General features: G+C 48.9%; 2 protein-coding genes across 7 annotated transcripts in view; one reads left to right on the top strand and one right to left on the bottom strand.

Moving 5' to 3' along the window:
• The window catches only part of Zcwpw1 (zinc finger CW-type and PWWP domain containing 1), a 31,885-nt gene extending 22,494 nt beyond the window's left edge, over window positions 1–9,391 (bottom strand). The window contains exons 1-3 of one of the 5 annotated variants that reach the window (XM_038346677.2): window positions 8,999–9,391; window positions 1,385–1,441; window positions 200–423 (exon numbers count right to left, since the gene is read on the bottom strand). In XM_038346677.2, coding sequence (XP_038202605.1) covers window positions 200–423; window positions 1,385–1,412 — 252 coding nt within the window. In that variant the 5' untranslated portion in view covers window positions 1,413–1,441; window positions 8,999–9,391. Of the gene's footprint in view, window positions 1–199; window positions 424–1,384; window positions 1,442–8,792 lie in introns of all 5 variants that reach the window. The other 4 variants (XM_038346676.2, XM_038346678.2, XM_038346679.2 and 1 more) reach the window with 4 other exon arrangements.
• Window positions 9,392–10,154: 763 nt separating this feature from the next.
• On the top strand, window positions 10,155–14,805 carry Mepce (methylphosphate capping enzyme). 2 transcript variants are annotated; one of them, XM_038345302.1, is made up of 4 exons: window positions 10,160–12,186; window positions 13,292–13,510; window positions 14,011–14,137; window positions 14,227–14,805. In XM_038345302.1, exons 1-4 carry the CDS (start codon window positions 10,600–10,602, stop codon window positions 14,277–14,279), a joined length of 1,986 nt encoding a protein of 661 aa, XP_038201230.1. In that variant the 5' UTR covers window positions 10,160–10,599; the 3' UTR covers window positions 14,280–14,805. The 2 variants fall into 2 exon arrangements, 1 of the variants encoding a protein (XP_038201230.1); XR_005287144.1 differs by lacking the exons at window positions 14,011–14,137; window positions 14,227–14,805 and having other exon boundaries at window positions 10,155–13,195; window positions 13,292–13,433.
• The last annotated feature ends 556 nt before the right edge of the window (window positions 14,806–15,361 follow it).

Genomic DNA, 15,361 nt, shown 5'->3' with positions numbered 1-15,361 from the left:
ATATAAGAGCTAGCGAGAAATATGCTTAAACTATTGGTCGAACAGTATTGCAAATAATATAGTTTCTGAGTGATTATTCTGTGGTCTGGGCAGCTAGGAATGAACAAATGGCCTCCTACCCCCAACACAGAAAGATCTGTTTATCTAGATTATCTGGTACAAAACAGGAAGGACTGTCCTATCAGAGTGTGATGCACACCTTTCCTTTCTTCTCAGCCGGCTTGTTCTCCTGGCCCCCACCTGGACCATGCTCTGTGGCTTTCTTCTGCTCCTTCTTTGAGTTGGCTTTTGGCCTGCTTGTCTTGGCCTCTGCCTCTTGAGAACTGGTCCCCAGGGTGTCCTTCTTCCATGAATTAAGCTGTTTCACACTATGTGACTTTTGTGTAGGTGGAGCAAAGGTTTTCTTTGTTCCCTTTTCATATTCTGAGGAAATATGATCAAATGAAGTTTAGGAAATAAGTGTCTAACTGAGATCGCCAAACAACTGCCTATAAAGTAGTCAGGTCAGCATTAGAAGAAAGAAGCTTTTAACAAATCCAGATTTCTCAGTTCCTCCCTGCATATTCATTCGCTAGCCCTGAGACTATTTTAAAACAGTTTAGAGACCTAGACATTTGATAAGATTAGTTGGTTCTAACATACACCGGGTTTTGTACCATCAATTCAAAATGGTTAATACAACCATGTAGGAAGGTGAATTATTCAAGTGTAAATTTTTTTAAATAGTCCCATTTTAACTCCATGAAAATAAGCTTTTAAAAAAACTATTGATCATTTAGAAATGACTCAAGGTTTAATGTTTTTTTAAATCTATTTTTTAATTTTAACTGATCAAAATACATATAGGAATATCTCTGAACTAAACAAAACACAATAGAATTCCCAAGGCCTAGTCCGATGCCATCTCCTCTATGAAAATTATACTAATCCCACCAGGTATAAGTGATAACCTATTTCTTCTGAGCATCTATAACACTTTGTACTTCTATAGTGGCATTCAGCATATTTAACTTCATATTATAAATACTTAGATGTATTTTTCCCCGTGAATTCATACATTCCTGTATGTATGCATGGCTGTGTAAAAGGTTTTTATATTTGTGTAAATGTGTGTGAACTTTGTACATGCAGGTGCCCACGATGGCCAACAGGCATCCAATCCCCTGGAGCTGTAACTGCCTAATGTGGGTGCTGGGAAGCACCCCTGAGTCCTCTGGAGCAGCAAGTGCTCTTAACCACTAAGCATTTCTAAGAACTGTTTCTAAGTAATGTGAACAAAGTGAACAGAAAACATGGGACCAGAATTCCCCTTTGAAGGAAAGGATGGATAGAAGGGAAAAGGGAGAGAAATGTACTAAGTGAATGTCTCTCAACCTTGGCTCACCTTTGTCATTCTGTAATGTTGCCATCATTCAATTCAGAAACTACACTATCCTTGCCTCTGTTAGAAGAAAAGAAATTGTTATACTTTGGTTAGACATGTTTAAACTTTCTTTTTTACCCTGTCTTCTTGGATTTAAATTTCTTTGTCCGGGATCCAGGACAATGCTTCTGCCTTCTTCACCCCGTTCCTACCCTTGCATCAGTACTGATTACGTGCCTGGGCAGAGAGTTGCTGCTTTGGAGATAAGCAATAATGCTTGGTTTTGTTTTTCTAGTACTGGGTATTAAACCTCGGCCTTTGTACATGCTAGCTAGGCAAGCACTTTACTACCGAGCTATATCCCCAGCCCTTTTGTATTTGAGATAGGGTCTCCATAAATTGCCAAGACTTGTTTTGAATTCTTCTGTAAGCTTTGAACTCACTCTGTAACCCAGGAAAGCTTTGAATTTGTAATCCTTCTGCCTCAGGCCTCAAAATAGCTGGAATCCCAGGTCTACAGCACAGACCTGAAGTAAGGCAGGCACTATAACTAGACAGACACAACAGCAGTGATGGAAGCAGAGATGGTACTGGAGTCGTGGTAAAGGGCATAGCAGGGCTGGGAGTGAAAAGATGCTCTTTTCATTTCAAAGTTCCCCCACATACTTAGGACACAAATTATTCAGAGGTCCTATGCATAAGGAAATTTGTCTTTCTGTTATTTCAATGTTCAGACCAAAAAAATTCTCAAAATACTGGATTCTACTATTGTAGCTCAGAAACATTTGGTAACCAACAAGGGTCCCCATAGAACCTAAATTAGCATCTTCTATCTTAGTCTTTTACTTTAAAATCTAGTAACAAGAATATCTTTGATCAACTCAGCTCATCCTCAGGAATGCACTCTCAGCTGCTCTACTAAATCAATGTTTTGTCTTACTAGTGACTGACACATGTTAGCATCGATGTTTTTCTTTACCATTTATGCATCATCGCATTTAATTCTCACCACCAATCTGTGAGATGGATTCCAAGGTATAAGGTACCTTCCATTAGATCACCAGATGAGTTCAGAAGATACTGGCCACATTAAGCTAAGTGAAAACCACTTTTTAAATTATCCTTTGGCATTTTCCCACTCTGTCTCATGTATGTATATGTGCACACATGCACATATATGAGTAATTCAGGCACACTGTTCTGGAGCGATTACTTTTCTTCTATAGTAAGAGCATATTTTCAGTTTCCATCTTAATTCATCATCACTAGTTCCCACATACATGTGCTCCATTAAAAAAAAGATAAGTGGTGCCAGGCGGTGGTGGCGCACGCCTTTAATCCCAGCACTCGGGAGGCAGAGGCAGGCGGATCTCTGAGTTCGAGGCCAGCCTGGTCTACAAGAGCTAGTTCCAGGACAGGCTTCAAAGCCACAGAGAAACCCTGTCTCGAAAAACCAAAAAAAACAAACAAACAAAAAAAGATAAGTGGAAATTGGGAGGAGAAACAATAATTTGTTCTTTTTTTCTTGCCTATAACCCTAACTAGAAGCTTAAAAATTGAGTAAAAGGCTGCAAAATGAGTATTAATTTGGCCCCATATGACAAATATTTCTTCTCCCAACTCCATAATTCCAAAGAGTATCATGAAAATTCCTGTAAAAAGAGAAAGGGCATAGTGAAAAATCTGTGAACTTGATGTGACATTTGGTTATTTAAAATGCATGCTTACATGACAGGCTATGTATTCAAAACTAGTTCCAGGAACTACAAAGAACTGATCAAAATGTCTCTGAGGAGCAGTCTAGGTAGGTGTAAGGTGTATGTACAAAGCTAGCCACTGTGCTCGCACACACACAATTTTTTAAATACATAAAAGAATGCTCTCCACAAATGGCACGCTTTAGAATATTTAGCTTCAAAATCTTATTTAACACTTGGGAGGCAGAGGCAGACAGATCTCTGTGAGTTGGAGGCTAGCCTAGTCTACAAAGTAAGTTTCGGGATCACCAGGACTACACAGTGAAACCCTGTATCAAAACAAAACAAAAAAAACAACTTATTTAAAACTATACAGATCAGCCGGGCGGTGGTGGCGCACGCCTTTAATCCCAGCACTCGGGAGGCAGAGGCAGGCGGATCTCTGAGTTCGAGGCCAGCCTGGTCTACAAGAGCTAGTTCCAGGACAGGCTCTAGAAACTACAGGGAGACCCTGTCTCGAAAAAAAAAAAAAAAAAAAACTATACAGATCCCCCAGGCTAATATGTTTCTGGAGCTCCAACTAACTAGGAAGAACTACAGATCACAGGGCTGGAGAGATGACTCCGAGGTTAAGCGATCTGGTGCCCTCTTCTGGCCTGCAGGGATACATGCAAGTAGAACACAGTATACTAAATGAATGAATGAATGAATGAATAAATAAATAAATGGTAAATCTTTTTTTAAATTAACAATCCAGTACAACAATCTTTAGTAGTCCTCCTATCTCCAGTGTAATCCAGCAAAATATTCAAATATTCACATGGTAAGAAGTTCTAAGTCTCAAACTGCAATTTATCGTTTTGTCCTAAATGGTCTACAGGTCCAGGGAGCTTTTCTGAACCTCAGTCCTCACAACTAACAACAGAACTTAAGTCACTGGATCAGTCATTGTCTGAATGCCAGGGACCAATCCTCCATTCCATCATGTTAGCTCTCTGAGCTTCCCAGTTCTTAAAATTATCTTACTGGAGTGATCAGGGCTTTGGATTTTTATGAGATCTAGTGCCCTCTTCTGGCCTGCAGGGATACATGCAGGAAGAACACTGTATTCATAATAAATAAATTGTGCTTGTGGCTCTTCTACATCAGGCAGCTTACAACTGCCTGTTACTCCAGCTCCAGGTGACTGGGCCTTCTGGCTTCTGCAGTCACTGCACTCACATGCACATATACATAAATAAAAATACAAATTATGAATTACAGCAGGGCTTGGTGGCACATGCCTTTATTCCCAGCACTCAGGAAGCAGAGGTAGGCAGATCACTGAATTTCAGGCCAGTTTGGTCTACAGAAGCAAATTCCAGGATAGCCAGGGCTACACAGAGAAGCCCTATCTCAAAACTACAAAAAGGAAAAAAAGAAAAAATAACCTTACAGATGTGCCAGGTATGGTGGCACACACTTTAATCCCAGCACTTGGAAGGCAGACATAGGCAGATCTCTGTGACTAGAAGAGCCTGGTGTGAGTTCCAAGCCAGTCAGAGCTACAAAGTATGACCTTGTCTAGCACACATGCACACACACACACACTGAGGGAGGGAGGGAGGGAGAGAGGGAGGGAGGGAGGAATAGAAGGAGAGACAGTTCAGCAGTAAGGAACATCTGTTGCTCCTGCAGAGGACTGAGACTCAATACCCAGCACCCACACAGTAGTTCACAACCATCTGTAACTCTAATTCAGGGGATCGGGTGCCCTTTTCTGACCTTGGCAGGTACCAAACACACAAATGGTGTACATACATAACATTCAGATGAGATGCTCACAAGTAAAATGAATCAATCTAATTAATTTTTTGTAAAGGGAAAAGTTATGGACTACTACTACATAAATAAGACATCGCAACTCTATAAGCAGTGATGTATAGTAAATAGTTCCCCTTAATCTAAAGTTGGGGTGTGAAGAACATTACTTTCAAATTTTCTAACCCAATCAATAGAGAAGAGAAAGTCAAGAAGTTACTTTCTAATAAGTCAAGCTGCTGCTCCCTGTCTGAGATGAATTTGCTTCCTCTACTATAGCAAATACTAAAAAGCTGACTTGGAGGGAGAAAAAAATAGTTAAAAATATGCAAAATACCAGCTTGCACTTGTTAGAGTGTAAAGGCAGAAGCAAATGACATGAAGTCTCTTTTTGCTTTCCACGTTATATTTTTGAGCAGAGTCTCTCAGTGAACCTGGAGCTTGCCATTTCAGATAGACTGGCTGGTCAACAAGTCCCCAATATCCATCTGTTTCCACCTCGCAGTGCTGAGGCCACAGACCCAGAGCACCATGTCCAGTTTTCTGTGTGGGTGTCAAGGTGATTCTCTACTTGTGCGGTAGGTATTTACTTGCTGAGTTATCTCCCCAGTCTCCATTTGAGTTTTTTTTTAAGATTTATTTATTTATTATATATACAATACTCTGCCTGCATGTATCCCTGTGGACCAGAAGAGGGGACTAGGCCTCATTACAGATGGTTGTGAGCCACCATGTGGTTGCTGGGAATTGAACTCAGGACCTCTTATCCTCTGAGCCATCTCGCCAGCCCTCCATTTGAGGTCTTAATTTCTCTTTTCTCTCATATGAAATGGTTATGAGGAAAACAGAAAAAAAAGAGGCAATCCCACCTGGAAAGGTAGCCCTGATGTTAAGGGAAAGTGCTTGTTGCTCTTCCCGAGAACCCAAGTTCAGTTCTCAACATCCATGGGTGGCTCACGACTGCCTATAACCCCAGCTCCCTGGGATCTGACACCCTCTTCCAGTCTCTGCAGGCATTCACTTATTTGTGGTTTGCACACATACTTAAAAAATGATTATAATAAAACTTCTTGGACTCCTCCACAGATTTTTAATTGTATAAGAGACCAAATCTGGTATGCTGGGAATGATGGCAGAAATGTCTAATAAGGATGAGAAATTCAAGGCCAGCATGGGCTACACGAGACCATACCCCAGTGAATAAAATAAAAAAAATAATAAAAAAAATTAAAAAAAAACAGGGATAAGATCAGAAGGCAGCACTAGTTGCTGAGGAAAGAAACATATTCAATGGTGAAGCTACTGGTAAGATGGGAATAAGAGAGGATAGTTGTGTGAATATGATCGAATTATATGCATGTGCAAATTTATCACAATGAAACCATTACCATATATAACATATGCTCGTAAACTTAAAATATGTTTATAAGTAAAAGTTTTAAACAAACCTGGTATAGCGAACTAATTTAATTTAGCGCTGTCAATATTTGTCAAAAAAACATTAATTATCCACCTTATGATGTCCCCCCTCCTGAATATGCTATTATTCCCTCTTTATATTGATTCTCTGTTCCTTAAAAAAAAAAAAAGCAGCCCCTTCAGTACTGCCTATTGCCATAGATTCCAAGATTTTCTAAAAAAATCACAAAGATTCTATTTAATACCAGCATTCATGAGGTTGAGGCAGGATTTAAAGTTCAAATTTGAGGGCTATAGAGCAAGACCCTGTGATTTAAAAGGACTATTTTTAACCTCCTGTAAGCTAGGACAGTGAGTCATGTCTGAATTCCAGCTATAGGGACACTGAGGCAGGGGAGTGAGCTCTAGTTTGAGACCTACAGAAAACTCTTGCCAAATAAAGAAAAAGGAAAAACCTCCTGTATTAAAGTTTTTCATTTAAGACAGTCAGGGGCTCATGGCTGTAATCCCAGCACTTGAGAGACTAATGAATTCTGTTGCTGGAACTTTAAGAGTCCAGCCTAAGCTTAAGTGACTTCCAGAACAGCCAGGGATACAAACAAGACCCTGTCTCTGAGAACAGACAGACAGACAGACAGACAGACAGACAGACAGACAGACGAGATGGCTTAGAGGGCAGGGATGCTTGCCGCCAAGCCTAAGGAGCTGAGATTAGTTCCAGAGCCCACATGGGCGGGTGGGGGAAACAGGTTGCCCTCTGGCCTCCACATGCTGTATGATATGTGCACACGTGAACACACAAGCACACCTCACACAACAAATAAATAGATAAGGGTAATAAAACCTTTTAAAATAAAATTCATTTAAAATTTTCATTTCCTTTAAGAAGGAGTTAATGGTCTTTTGACATTAATGTCTAACAGCCTATGAGTGCCTGCCTAGTCTCATGATTTGATTAACTGTTATTTTTGAAGTTCCCTTTGTGAGCACGCACGCATGCATGCTCTGCAAACTTTTTTTGTTTTGTTTTGTTGTTTGTTTTTCGAGACGGGGTTTCTCTGTAGCCTTGGAGCCTGTCCTGGAACTAGCTCTTGTAGACCAGGCTGGCCTCAAACTCACAGAGATCCGCCTGCCTCTGCCTCCTGAGTGCAGGAATGAAAGGTGTGCACCACCACTGCCCGGCTTCTGCAAACCTTTTAAACATTTAACAAGTAAAGAAAGACTAGAAGTCCATCTACCCTGACCAAATTGGCTTTCAGAAGCCATTACCCAAGCTAAACTTTCCACAGAAAATTTCAAATAAAACCCATGAGTGTATTATTATTAGTTCAGGGTGGGGGCTGGAGGAGAAGAAAGAAGCCGGACGGTGGTGGCGCGCGCCTTTCATTCCTGCACTCGGGAGGTAGAGGCAGGGGGATCTCTGTGGACAGCCTGGTCTACAAGGCCAGTTAAAGGGCAGCCAGAGCTACACAGAGAAACCCTGTCTCAGGCAGAGGAAAGAAAAGCAGAGACAGGGAGAAATCCCAAAGAAGTGGTCACTTGTGGGGAAAGCAGTATTCTTCGGGGAGGGGGGGGCGGGGAGGGCTCGAGACAAGGTTTCTCTGTGTAGCCCTGACTATCCTGGAACTCACTCTGTAGATAGACCAGGCTGGCTTCGAATTCACGGGGATCTGCCCGCTTCTGTCTCCCGAATGCCGGGATTAAAGATGTGCACCACCACCGCCCAGCGCAAGTTTCTTTCACCACAGTTGATGTCATTTCTACTCTTGACATCAGTCTCTGGATTGCTGCCACTCGTGTCCCTCCCCGCCTTGTCCCAGACCTGAGGCTGGCCCTCGGGGATGTTCTCACTTTGAGCAGCCTGAGTCCTATTCCTTGGCAGAGCGCGCGCCCTTTAGGCTTCCAATGTATCAGGATGCGGTGCCATAAACACCGAGCCCCACAGAGAAACCCCAAAATAAGAACCTTCACTGGTCCTCTACCTGTCCTTCACCAGTTCTCTTGGGGACAGACATTAAAAATGGGTGCTTTCAGCCCAGCGGTGGCGGCGCACGCCTTTAATCCCAGCACTCGGGAGGCAGAGGCACGTGGATCTCTGTGAGTTCGAGGCCAGCCTGGTCTACAAGAACTAGTTCCAGGACAGGCTCCAAAGCTACAGAGAAACCCTGTCTCGGGGGGTAGGGGGAGGAAGGCGGGGGGAGGACTAAAATATGGGAGGTCTCACCCAGTCAAAGCACCCTCGTCTCCCGGTCTCCCCTCAGAGCATCAGCGGCGGTTCGCCATTCCCTCATCCTGACCAAGTATCCCACCCTAAGAGCCTCTTGCCCTCAGCTCACGCTTGGCCTCACTGTCCCTCAAGTCCTCATTTCCCGCCACGACACGGGGCTGTCTTTGTGGCGAGTGGTTTGAAAATCAGCGACTCTGAGGAGAAAGGGTCGGCCGTGGCTCTGAAGAGAAAATTCCTCCTCGGCCAACCTAACACCTTCCTCTGCGGCTGGATAAAAGCCAACTACCTTCTGAGGCGACGAGGACCTAAAGAGGAGGCGCAGCCTACGCTGTCGCAGCCATTCTGCACACCTTCTCCACCGCAACCTACTTTTCCCGCCACCTAGAGAAGGCGCGAGGACACGGACCAATGCCGCCGCCAAGCGGCACGCGCTCGAAGACGATGCGCATGCGCAGCTGGAAGCCTCTTTGCGTCTGCGCAGCTGGGATTTACCTCCATCTTCCATACTAAAGCCTCGTGAAACTACAAGTCCCAGAATCCTCCTCGCAGGTGCCGGTCTCCCCCCCCCCCCCATTAGGCAGCGAAGCGCCGGGGGCACTTCGTTCCCGTATCTGTCTCAAATCGCCTCCTTCTTCCTGTTTTCATGCAATAACCCTTATCTTTTCGTTTCCTTCACGTTTCTGCATTTTGTTTGAGACCGTCTTGAGCTCCACTCTTGCCTGTCCAGAGACAGAGGAACTGCCTGCCATCACTGTGGGGACTCGGCATCGGATCAGTTCTTCCCATTGGCCGGGGCAGGGGGCCCTAAGCGAGCGCTTAGCCTTTCCCGCCCACACTCGCGCGTGTGTAAAGTGCTGCAGGAGCTGCACTAGCGGGTGGGAACGGATGCGCAGGCGCCCGAGTCCAGACGTAGGTGCGGGGCGGGAGGAAGGCGTGGTTCGCTAGGTGTTCGCTATTGCCGGAAGGAGGAGGATTGCGAGGACGACGGGCCTTTCCCGGAGACGGGGAACCTGGACAACGTCGGATGCTTTAGTGCTTTTTGTTATTGTTTTCAATTCTGAGGCTATTTTAAATTATGTATTGCCTTTTTTATTGATAACAGTTCTTGAGGGAGTGTGCTTAATTCCTTCGCCTCCCCCCAGCTCCCACAAGTCCTCCTAATTCTAACTAGACGGCTGGAAGAGGGACGGAGACCAGGCCGTGAATAATTCACGACCCCGCCCCTTGCGCTGGGGGAGGCACACCCCCTCGGGAGCGTGCTGACGCACGCTGCGTGGACCTAACCTGAGGAAGCGACGTCACGCTCCCCGCCCCTAGAGCTGAAGGGGCGGAGCATCGCCTCCAGCACGTGTCGCCCCTTCTCCCCGCGCAAGCCCCGGAGGCTTGTGCGCAGGCGCGCCCTGGGAGGGGCGGGATGGGGGAGGAAGGAGGCGGGGCGGGGAGGTTGTTGGGTTTAGAGCCGGGCGGAGACCGCGGAGCCCCATTCCTCGGGAACCAGGGTCGGGTGTCAAGGAGACCTTTTCACGGCGGCTCCCGTTCCCCGCCTCCGGTGGGTGGGAGCGCACGGCAGAGACAAAGGCTAGCAGTAGGGCTTGGACGTGGCGGCGAAGGGAAGTCGGGTGTCCGTGTCGGGCAGTGGGCGTCTCGGGCTGGGGGAGGGGGAGGCGGTCGGGGAGGGGGGCCTGTGTTTAAACTCTCGGAGCCGTTAAGTTGGTTCGCACTCCCCCGTGCGCGCGCAGCCCGGGTGGTGGCGGCTTGCGCATGCGTGAGTCCTGGCCGAGCGGACCGCGCGCCCGTCGTGCGCGCTCGCGGCGGAGTGGTAGTGGCGGCTGCGAGGGTGGCGGCGCACGCGCAGTTGGCGCCTCGGCTTGTCCGGGTCTCGCGGGCATCTTGTTTTGGTCTCGCGGGCGAGTGGGACGCGCTTGGTGTGTCGCGGGAGGGAGGTGGAGGCGCTTGGGCGCGAGGCAGAGCTGCGCGCGCACTCGGGGAAGGGGCGGGAGGGAGGCGGGCTTCGGAAGGGTTTGCAGGGGGCTTCCCCGTGATCTCGTCTCAGTCCCCTCGCCTGGGAAGGGGGAATTAAACAGGGGGAGGAGATGATCGAGATGGCGGCGGAGAAGGAGCCCTTTCTGGTGCCGGCCCCGCCGCCGCCGCTCAAAGAGGAGTCGGGCGGAGGGGGCGGCCCCGAGGTGCGATCGCACCGAGAGGCTGCCTCCGGGGAGCCCCGCGACGGGACGGAACGCGGGCCGGGCCCACGCGCGCACTCGGCCGGGGCCGCAGCCAGCGGAGGGGGCGGCCCCCAGGCACAGGCACATGGGGAGCCCCACGGGCGAGCCACCGCTCCTGCGGACGTGGAGGAGGAGCGACGGGGAGGGGGCGGGACGGACCTGGGTGCTCCGGCACCTCCTCGACCTCGCAATGGCTACCAGCCCCACCGACCCCCCGGGGGTGGCGGGGGCAAGAGAAGAAATAGCTGTAACGTGGGGGGTGGGAGCGGTGGAGGCTTCAAACATCCGGCCTTCAAGAGGCGCCGGCGGGTGAATTCGGACTGCGACTCGGTGTTACCCTCCAATTTTCTTCTGGGGGGCAATATATTTGATCCACTGAACCTGAATAGCCTCCTGGATGAGGAAGTAAGTAGAGCGCTCAATGCGGAGACCCCAAAGTCATCCCCACTTCCGGCCAAGGGGCGAGACCCTGTGGAGATCCTCATCCCCAAAGATATCACTGACCCGCTCAGTCTCAACACTTGCACTGATGAGGCCCATGTAGTTCTGGCCTCGCCACTCAAGATCGGTCGCAAGCGCCATAGACACCGTGGACCGCACCACCAGCAGCAGCAGGCGTCTGGAGGGAACGATAGCCACGCCGTGCTGCCCGCTGACCCTCTCACCCCCTCACTCCAAGGGGAGAGTGCCACGCAGCAGCAGCACAGAGGCCAGAACCGCGATGCCCCTCAACCCTATGAACTCAACACAGCCATCAACTGCAGGGACGAAGTTGTGTCTCCCCTTCCATCTGCCCTGCAGAGCTCCTCAGGCTCCCTTTCTGCCCCTCCAGCTGCCTCAGTTACCTCTGCACCCTCATCTTCCTCCTCCCGACACCGCAAACGCCGCAGGACTTCCAGCAAGTCGGAGGCAGGGGCTAGGAGTGGAAGCCAGGGTTCCAAGGAAAAGGGCAGAGGGAGTGGGGGAGGCCGCCATCACCACCCACCACCTGCAACTGGCTTCAAAAAGCAACAGCAAAAGTTCCAGTATGGGAACTACTGCAAATACTATGGCTATCGCAATCCTTCCTGTGAGGACGTGCGCCTTAGGGTGTTGAAGCCAGAGTGGTTTCAAGGCCGGGACGTCCTAGATCTGGGCTGCAATGTTGGCCATCTGACCCTAAGTATTGCCTGCAAGTGGGGCCCAGCCCGCATGGTTGGGCTGGACATTGATCCACGGCTTATCCACTCTGCCCGCCAAAATATCCGACACTACCTGTCCGAGGAGCTTCGTCTCCAAGCCCAGACTTCTGAGGGTGACCCAGGGACAGAGGGGGAGGAAGGGACTGCCACTGTCCGAAAAAGGAGCTGCTTCCCAGCCTCACTGACAGCCAGCCGGGGTCCAATCGCTGCACCCCAAGTGCCCTTGGATGGAGCGGACACATCTGTCTTCCCCAACAATGTTGTCTTCGTCACGGTAAGAGGGTCCAAGTGTGAAGATGAGATTAAATAGGAATGTGTTGGGGGGAAGGTCATGACCTAGAGGTTTATTCCAGCATCTGTTCCTACAAGAACCACCTCCTGGAGAGAACAGTATGGATTGGCAGAGAATCTACTGGGTGTGTTGTCTCTCCTATAACCTGGAAAGTGGGATCTCTACCTTCAGGCTCTAACATCTGGTATTTTCTCCTGAATCCAAGGATCTCAGCCCCAATATGGGGACTGACATGCCCTGCTTACAGTGGGGACTATAATCCAGACAGTCCACCTTCCCTTGAGAGTAACCTCTACTGCTCTGTCCAGGTAGAACCTTGTCCTCACATCTGAGGGAGCATGAGATTGGGTGTCTTTGGGGGAGACTGGTGGCACTCCAATACTTGTAGTTTGGGGCCTTTGATAGGGGCCTCATTTGCATCAGCTGCTTTTTGTTTCCCTAGATACAGCACACACTGCTTAAGTTACTGGTCAGGAACCAGCAGGCTTGGCTTTCGGTCTTTTCCGTGCTGACTCTGAATAGCAGGAAAGGAGAGTTCCCAGCCTGATAGAGCATGTGTCCCTGTCTCCACTAGCTTTCTCCACTAGCGGTTGTTAGCCCATCCAGAGGAATGTGTGCGCATGGCTTAGCCTGAAAAAATGCCTTCCTGGAGAGTATTGATGAGTTTACCTTCCAGAGAAGGTTTCCTAAGTCTCTCTTCATTGGAGAAAGAGTAGGCCTGAAACATTAGAGCCTACTGAAGAGCCTATATGGAGCCACCCTCAGTCTTTAGAACCACCGCCTGTGTATATGAGGTCCCCTGGGCTGGGGTCTTGGGAGCACTCCAGTATTCCCCAGTTACCCTCAGATGAGTAGTTTGATTTAAATCTGCCCAGGCTCCCTTTTAGGTGTGTTTGGTTTGGCACCAGGAAAGGGAGAAGAGAGAACGAGACTGACAGAAGGCGCTGGCAGGAGGAGCCTCAGAGAAGAGGGCCACCAGGGCCCACGTGAGGTTGTGTGTAGGACTTTGTCTCTGAGTCTGTAGGTGGTTGTGGGCCAGTGGTCTTCGTCCCTCCTCCTGACCTCTTTGCCCTCCTCTGGCCCTCAGGGTAACTATGTCCTGGACCGAGATGAGCTGGTGGATGCCCAAAGACCTGAGTATGATGTGGTGCTCTGCCTCAGCCTCACCAAGTGGGTGCACCTGAACTGGGGGGACGAGGGGCTAAAGCGCATGTTCCGACGGATCTACCGGCATCTGCGCCCTGGGGGCATTCTGGTCCTGGAGCCCCAACCATGGTCGTCCTACTGCAGGAGAAAGTCTCTCACGGTGAGTTGGGTTTCTGTGGAGATGGGATAGTCATGTTTTTTTTCTTTTTTTTTTTTTTTTTATTTTCCTGGGGGTTAAACCCAAACCTTGCCCATGGCAGGGAAAGTGATCTCTCAACCAATGAGCTACAGCCCCAGCCCATTTGTTTTGGGGGTTCGATTTATTTTGTTTTTCTAGACAGGGTTTTTCTGTGTAGCCTTGACTGTCCTGGAATTTGCTCTGTAGACCAGGCTGGGATCAGAGGCATGGTGCCAGCAACCACCTGGTCAGCCCTTTTTTTATTTTGATCCTAGCTAAGCTGCTGGCCTGAACTGGCTCTGTATTGCAGGCTGGTATTGAACTCTTCATCCTCCTGCTTCAGCCTCCTAAGTACCTGAGATGGCTGGTGTGGACCACCATACCCAGCTCAGACTTGCTGGGCAAAGAGAAAAGGATGTCATTCTTGGCCAGGGAAAGAGATGGTGAGCTAAATGTGACCCTCCACTTTCCTGTTTCCCCAGGAAACAATCTATAAGAACTACTTTCGAATCCAGCTGAAGCCAGAACAGTTCAGTTCCTACCTGATGTCCCCAGAGGTGGGCTTCTCCAGCTATGAGCTTGTGGCCACACCAAGTAACACCTCCAGAGGTAAGAATGGCTCACTTTTCGTTGGGGGAGGTGCTAGCCCTGTGGAGACTCTGAAGGTCCTACCCACCTGCCTTGTGTGCTCCTTTCAGGCTTCCAGCGTCCTGTGTACTTGTTCCACAAGGCCCGGTCCCCCAGCCACTAAGTGGCCTGAAGAGAAGGTGTGAGGAGGCTGCCCTTGCTGCTCCTGAAGACCTGGGGGAGAGGAAATTAGCCCAAGGTCTTTCCTGTCTAACTCCAAAAAGTTTCTTTCCTTGGATCTGTAAAGAACTTTTCTTAAGTTGCTTCCCCAAGTCTTCTCCCTGACACCTCTGGCACTTGAGTAAGCCCAGCTGTGCTGGAGTTACATCAGCTTCCTCTCTCCGCCTGCTGGGCTGGATGGCATGGACTGTTTGCTGACTCTGTCCTCCTAGGGCATGGGAAGGGGGAATGTCAAATTATCTAGCCCTTCCTCCTATTCTCCAAAGGAGATTCCTGCTTCTCAGCCTCTGTTCCTAGCTGCACTTAAGTGGACCGTGGATGGACTAAGGGTGTTAGAGGGGAAGTTTGGTAAGGAGACACACAGGTACTGTGAAATCCTTCCTTCTGCTGTCCCCCGGTGGGAGAGGGAGCTGGGTTTGGAATGTGAGAACAGCACAATAAACTTGATAACTAGGGCAGTGGCCCCTGCACCTGTGTCTGGTGCTTTCTGGTGGGATGGTACCTCTTAGTAGGAATCTCGGGTGAATTTTGCTGGTTGTGGTACAGGCAGGCTGATCTTGAGGTTTGAGGCCAGCCTGGGTGGGCTACATAGTGGAGCTGTCCTGTGGGGTGGGAGACTGTTGGTCCTGCTTTGGTCAGGGTTGACGCTGCTGTGATGAAACACTGTGGCCAAGGGAACTTGGGGAAGAGTTCATCCATTTCTACGTCCGCATCTCAGTTCATTGTCAAGGGAAGGTAGGGACCTGGAGGCAGCTGATGTAGAAGCCCTGGAAGGATGCTGCTTACTGCCTTGTTCCTCAAAACTTGCTTAGCCTTTCTTATAGACTCCAGGACCACCAGCCCAGGGATTGTTCCACCCACCATGGGCCAGGCCCTAGCCCATCAATCACTGTGTCCTACATACTTGCCTATAGCCTGGTCTTATAGAGCCATTTTCTCAGTTGAGGCTCCCTTCTGATAACTTGTGTCAAGTTGACATAAAACTGGCCAGTACCCTTACTGCTGAAGAAAGGGGGTGGGGGGAAG

This window comes from Arvicola amphibius, chromosome 10 (genome assembly GCF_903992535.2).
Source record: "Arvicola amphibius chromosome 10, mArvAmp1.2, whole genome shotgun sequence".
In the NCBI taxonomy this organism is placed as follows: Eukaryota; Metazoa; Chordata; class Mammalia; order Rodentia; family Cricetidae; genus Arvicola; species Arvicola amphibius.
Note: the sequence above shows the minus strand (reverse complement) of the source record. Positions and strands in the feature narration are given on the sequence as shown.